At 31.9% G+C, this 7,168-nt stretch overlaps 1 protein-coding gene across 1 annotated transcript; it reads right to left on the reverse strand.

The window, feature by feature from the left end:
• Nucleotides 1–1,211: 1,211 nt before the first annotated feature.
• LOC105797431 (agamous-like MADS-box protein MADS3) lies at nucleotides 1,212–6,717 on the reverse strand. Its single transcript, XM_012627412.2, has 8 exons — nucleotides 6,392–6,717; nucleotides 5,067–5,142; nucleotides 4,809–4,870; nucleotides 4,633–4,732; nucleotides 4,485–4,526; nucleotides 4,056–4,097; nucleotides 2,028–2,167; nucleotides 1,212–1,563 (listed from the first exon to the last, which is right to left on the reverse strand). The coding sequence occupies exons 1-8, from the start codon at nucleotides 6,571–6,573 to the stop codon at nucleotides 1,476–1,478; spliced, it is 732 nt and encodes a 243-aa protein (XP_012482866.1). The 5' UTR covers nucleotides 6,574–6,717; the 3' UTR covers nucleotides 1,212–1,475.
• Between the last annotated feature and the right edge of the window lie 451 nt (nucleotides 6,718–7,168).

Consider the following 7,168-nt stretch of genomic DNA (forward strand, 5'->3'; position numbering starts at 1 on the left):
GAGTAATCTCCTACTTTATCCAAAAAAAAAAAAGTATTTCTAATTTGTATGGTCCAATCATTGATCCCGAAAATTTCTACAATAAAATTAGGTAGATCACTAGTATAGTTCCTTAGTCATGATTCTGCAATTTACTTTTACTAAAAGCTGAAAAAAAATGTTTTGCTGATGTGGCAAACGGAAACACGTGATGATGACATATGGCATGCTACTATAATTGATGCTTATGTGACATATTACCACGTCAGCAAATTATAAAAATATTAAAATTTTAAAAGATATAGAAAATTATAAAATTATTAAAATTTATATTAAATTCTAAAATTATTTTAAAACAAAAATTACTAAAAATATAAAATTATAAAAAAATTAAGAAATTTTAAGAAATTATAATAAAAATAAAAAAAGAAAATTATATAAATAGAAAATATTAAAAGTTATAAAATTATAAAAAATAGAATATTATAAGAAACTTATAAGAATTATAAAAATATTTAAAAATATATAAAATTATTACTTTTTGTTTTCCCTCACATGCTGCCTTGCTTTATACTTCAATCCACCTTTATAAACTTTTCTCGTATCACTTCTCCTTAACTAAAATCATGATCTATCACTCACCTTAAGTCATCGAGCACTAAACTCATCATCATTCAAATCTCTCACTTAATAGTAACACAATTATGATCACTATCATACTTCAAGGTCCTTCATCACCCTTAACAAACTCATTCCTCAGCAACCTTCCCCAAACTGAAGCCACCAAGCGACACCATCCCACAATAAATTTATTAAAGAACTTGACACCTATAGTTGTTGAGTTTGAAGTTATAATGAATTTTAATTGTTTAACTCTATTACCTATATCGATTGTAGTTTATGCCGATAGGCTGCGACTTCTAGCAAAATTCTTTTTTATCATACCTATAAATACATTTATCCAATCTCGCCCAAGTTAAAGTTGACTCCCATCATTATCGACTTCTTAAAGTAAAAGAGGATTCGAGGTTCCATAGGTAAATCTACAGGATTTTAAGAAAATCAAGTAAGACCAATAGGTGTTTAGTGTAGTGGCAAGTCACATTGCACTCCCAAGAAGACAATGCAGGTTCAAACATTAGAGATGACATTATTGAAGGAGAGAACTACTAGCACTAAATATAAGTTGTAAAAAAAAAAAGAAAGTAAAAATGTAATTTGTAAATCCGTGGTACTAAATTCAAGAGAGATTTATAGAGTAATATGTTCGCACTAAAACTATATTAAATAACTTATACATAAGGGCTACAGTAAGCCTACAAGACGGTCTTGAAGGCTCAAATGGGTATTGTAGTGCCTGAAATATAACAGTAACATGTTATATATATATATATATATATATATATAGATGTTGACAGAATTACAAAAAAACAATAAGCAAGAGAAGAAATCACAATATCTATATATGTATATAGTTGTGTAGATCGATGGAGGGCTCAAATGACCCATCCATGGATGAAATTGGTCTCACCAGCCATGCCTGTGGGGGCTGAAGATCCTTCAGCCTCAACATAGTGATGATACCTGACGCATTAATAGAAGCAGTCAGAAAAATTAAGAATAACATTAAAAACAAACAAACAATGGTGATGATAACATTGAATCATATGCAATGGATGGTTTTTTTTCTTTCTGAAGGTCAAATTTAGCAGAGCCATTAACTAGTATTTGTGAACAGTCAACCAACCAACCAACTATATACTATGTCATATACAAGTTTAATCAGTTTAAGGTACCTATGAAAATGAAAGCATTGAAGAGACATGGCACATTGATTTTATAGAGGTTGAAAGGGGTGAATTTTGTGTGAGGTTAGCTGTCCATAAACACTATATGTTTGTATCTTAATATTTTTGCCAAGTGTGGAAAATATATAGAGAAGTATCTTGATACTGTTTCAGATGCAAACAATAATCCATCATCACTTAGGGCTTCATCTAGAAGAACAAAAAAAAAGTGCTAAAGATGTGTATATATATTAACAGTACCCTATTTGCAAAACAGGTTGAAGATCACATTCCGTAGGTTGTGTCTGAGACAGATGCAGAGGAAAGTTTTCAGTTGCTTCTGCACCACAACAACTCCATAAACCCTGGATTGTTTCCAGGTTTTGTCCTTCTGCTTCAAGCTGAAACCCCAAATACAGTGAATATAACATTGGCCACTATGAAACAGCAGATATTACATTTTCCTGGACTAATAGGCGCAAATTTTAAATACTGCAGCAGGTTTATTTCATGCTATGTTTTTTTGTATTTTTTTAATTTTTTCGAATATTTTTATAATTTTTAAATTAGTTGATGCAGCATATAAGACAAATAGTAAAATTTTAGCATAAAGTATACATGTACTATCACGCCAACATTGTTAAAAAGTAATATTTTAGACATTATTTTCATTAAAAAAGCGCATTGACTCTTTTAAAATATTAATAGCTAAATTTAACTAAAAAAAATAAAGGTCAAATTGAAAAAAGAGGTAAACATTGAGGACTAAATTAAACATTATGCTTAAAAGTAGGCAAAACCTTATATAAAACTATTAAGGACATTAAATTAAAATAAATTTAAATAATAAAAATGTAAATTTATTTGATATTATAAAATTAATAAGTTATTAAAATTATATTTGTTTTAAAAATAAATTACACCAACAGTCACTCAACTTTCAATTCAGTCACTCAACTTTCAAAAAACAACAAATCGGTCACTAACGTTATCGAAAAGTGACAAATCAGTCACCCATTAATATTTTCCTTTATAGGCCTAACGGGACAAGTTTCCTGCCATCCCTGTCATGCACCACTATTAAACATAAAAAGTAGAAAGAGAAAAGGGGGGCTTTTTCACCATTTTTCTTCATCCCTCTCGGCTCCCTCACCACCACTCTTGACGTTGGCCACCTCCACAAGCCCACTATCATTTAATCACTACACCAACATCACTCACTGTCACTCTTTTTCCAAGACACCACCACCATAACCATCAAATCCCAACCCCTAAACATATCAGACTCATGAAATCCCTACCAAAAACAAAAATACCAAATAGTAATCATCCAAGATCAAACCAGCAAAAAAATAACAAGAATCCCAAACTAGCTTGCATCAAAAGAGAAAAATAAAAATAAAAACTATAAAAGAAAGAGAATCAAAATAAAAGAAACTTAAACCTATTTTGGGTTTTACGAGTTGGAGAACTCGAACCACCAGTTTGATGATCCGAGCAATCAAGAGTCATGGTTGGTCAAAAAAGAGTTGTTGCCTAAATATGGTGGTGATCCAACAGTGAATGGTGGAGACCCGTTGAAGCCTTGTTCGAAGCTTTGAGGTCTTAATCTTGGGATTTTGAAGGTCTATTGGAAAATTTGAAGTGAGATTTGAGAAGAGGCAAAGATAAGTTGTTTGGTGATGAATATTGGTAGGAGAAGGCCATGAACGACGGTGACTAGAGTTAAGAAAAAAAAAAGAAAAAGAGAGGAGAAGAAGAGAAGGAAAAAAGGGGATAAAGATTCAACGAAGTAGCCTGGGGCACAAAGATTCAAAGGGACAACAACAAACTGGGTGGTGACTCTACCTTGGAGGAATAAAACGGTCATATCTAGGGTATCTTCATTTCTTCTTCTTCTTCTTCTTCTTCTTCTTCTTCTTCTTCTTCTTCTTCTACCCAGCTGGGGTTCTTAAATTACGGTTGTTTAAACGACAACTAGGATGCCAACGTGGCTAGTTAAATAACAAGTCAACTTTCCGTTACATCTGTAACAAAAAATGGTTACTTGGACGGTTTGTTATTTTTTGAAAGTTGAGTGACTAAATTGAAAGTTGAATGAGTGTTTTGTTATTGATATCAAAGTTGAGTGAATATTTGTGTAATTTACCATTGTTTTAAATAATAATTATATTAGTGAATTAATAACACTTTTATTTTTATTGATTTGTATTAATTATATGATAAAATACATGTGATGAAATCCAAAGGGAGCTTAGTATAGATCAAAGTTGAAGTGCAAAGTATAACCTTGACTATCAGCTGTTTGTTAAGGTCTCCAAGCTGACGCTCCTGCCAAAACATGAAAAACGTTGTTAGCCATATGAGATAATTAAGACGAAAAAGCTCATCCACATTCACCACCATGTCAACTTCACTTAGTAATGCCGAGTAAGAAAAGCAGGAAAATCGAAAAACACGTTTGTTGGATTGTTTAGAGTTTGAATTTGATCAGTATTATTTAAATGTATTTAATTCGGTTTCCAGAATTGAACCGAAAATTTTATTTAATTTTTATAGTATGAAAATGAATATTTTATATTTAAATGCGTATAAAAATATTTTTTTTTAAATTGATGCACCGAATTAGTACAAATTGATTAACAGGTGAGGAATTAGCGTACCAAAGTTGGTGAATGAAATTTAAGTGTATTGATTGAGTATTACTCATGGAAGTACCTTTTTGCGTAGGTCATCCATTTGTTCCATCATAATCTGTGTCTGCAGTTGACAACAGTAAAGAAAGAGAAATTTTGGAGTGAAGATAAAAGGAGAAAACTTTCAGGTTTTAAATTAGTGGGATTAGATCCAAATATTATATAACCACCTTCCGTTGTCTAGCCCTTGCAAGAGCTCCTTCAAGTTGCTTCTCAAGGTTATGCAGTTCTTTCATATTCAATGGTCCAAGATCTTCTCCAAGCAAATGCCTGATTAAACATATACTATATAATGAATTTTATGAATCGATGCAAGTATATATAATTACACTGATTTGAACTCAACCTTTGAGTGCGTTCCAGTGCTTCATATTTTGCATTCAACTTGATTACTTCTAGGTACCAACTCTGCATTGATAAAAGCAAAGACAACTAAAGAACAATAGCCATGCTCACTAATAATGATTCCCAAAACATAAGCATGTAGGGGTAAATGTATAAACTTGCTTCACAGCTCCTCTACAATAGGCAAAACTCTAAATTAGTCGCTCTATTACAAAAGTGAGCAATTTAGTCCCTCTACGATTCTCTTATAATTAAAAACCTGAGTTTCACGTTCATGGGTATTGTCATGAGGAATAAAGCAGCAACGTTGATATCGCTCAAGGGTCTTGGTCATACTGCCAATAAAGCAAGTAGAAAGGTGACAATCAACTTATTTACACACAATGATTAGTGAAAGCAGCATAAGGCTTGACATTTCTAAGCATAATCATGATGAACTTCCATGCAAGGGATTCAAGAAAGTAGAAAAAAAAGATAGAGCAAATACACTGAATCCGGCCCTCAATATTTCTGAGGAACAAGGTTTTCAATGATTTATAGATTAAACTTGGAAGGGTATGATCATAATTACTTTTGTTACAATAAATAATACCCAATTAAAGTAAAATCCAACCATAAAAACTTTATCCAGTTGGCCCCTTTGTAGCTTTTTCTTGCTGTATTTTACTTTCATTTAACTCAATGTGGAACTGGTTTTCCTACTTAATTGCAAACAGCATGTGAGAGTGAGCTTTATTGCATAAATTGAAGCAAAATATTAACTTTAGCTCAACATATAGCTTATTTATAACAGTTTCAGAAACAAAACTATGATGTATTTAGCTAAAAACTCTTCACTAAGAAATTAATTCTGTTGGACAAGATAATTTTAAAAGGAAAACCACATATATATGTACCATTAATATATATATGTATATATAAATAAAATAGAAGAAAAGAGAAGTTAAATTTTAAAGTGCAAATTCTACATTAAACCTTGTAAAAGGCCTTCAAATTAGAAGCAGTCAAAGAAACCAAGAGCCAAAGTCAAAAGTTGTGAATTATGAAGGACAAGGGACGTGGTGAAAGGATATCTGAGCAATGTCGTCGTAACTCGTAATGGGGGGGTTTTGTTTAAGCCTTCTTGTGAAAGAAAAGAGTTGCCTTTCGTACTAGTATTCCCAGAACTGTTGATAAATGAAAAAAAACCTTAGCAAGGCCAAGAACCGGAGAGCAAGACCCAATTTAGAGGAAAAAGGAAGGTCCTTTTTTTGTTTCATTTCCGAATGAGATGAAACGTGTCAATTTATCACTGAAAAAAGCTGATATACTCAGGGTTCCTAGACATGAACCCAAAAGCCAAGGAAAAACCATGTGAACCCACAACCACTTCAGATGTTAGTGAGAGAGCAGTAAGAACAAGAGAAACTGAAGAAAAGACAAGACTTTGATGGAGTTTTGCATGGTAGGAACCATTATGCACAATCCATAACCAAAGTAGATGTAAATGACTAGAAAACTTGAGAATATCTAAAGTTAAGGTAAGAGAAAGAAATGAAAAAGGACTATGAGTAGATTGTTTAACGTAGTTTTGTATTAATATACCCTGAGCTGCTAAACTCATAGAGCTTGCCGCGATTGGAGAAGATGATAAGAGCAATCTCAGCATCACAAAGCACGGAAAGCTCATAAGCTTTCTTGAGTAAGCCATTTCTTCTCTTAGAGAAGGTCACTTGTCTGTTAATCTTGTTTTCTATCCTCTTCAGCTCCACTCTTCCTCTCCCCATATTTTTCTTTCTGGGTTTTCAGCAATGGGGGTCGTGGATGGTAAAAACTAAAAAAAGATAATTCAAAAATGAAGGTGAAGAAAACCTAGAATTAAAGGGTATATATATAAATATACTTACAGCTTGGTGGAAGGCATTTGTATGGAAAGGTAACTGCATCTACGCGCAGTTCAATTTTTATCTTCTTTTTTTTGTACGTTGAGTTTGAAATTATGGTTTTTATCTACGCGCTTTAAACAACCCTGGCTTGCACGCTCCTTTTAAGTGAAAAAAGAAATGTTCCTTTTTCCATAAATGTCTGTATATTGTTTTTAATACAACCTTTTAGTTCCATCCATTACAGGTTTTCTTTTTTTCAACTTATGAAAACAATATTTGTATAACTTGACTCTATTTTAAATTATTTTAATTCAATTATTTATACTTTGCTCTCGTGTTACCAACTCAATTAATGAAATAACAATAAAATCAATAAAATTTAAACTAAACTACAAACCTTATCACGAGTGTATGTGAATGTAAATTACATATTTAGAATATAGAAGAGTGTTTGAAAATAACATATAATAAAGTACAAAACTAATTAATACTAACA

Source organism: Gossypium raimondii, chromosome 7, assembly GCF_025698545.1.
Source record: "Gossypium raimondii isolate GPD5lz chromosome 7, ASM2569854v1, whole genome shotgun sequence".
NCBI lineage: Eukaryota > Viridiplantae > Streptophyta > Magnoliopsida > Malvales > Malvaceae > Gossypium > Gossypium raimondii.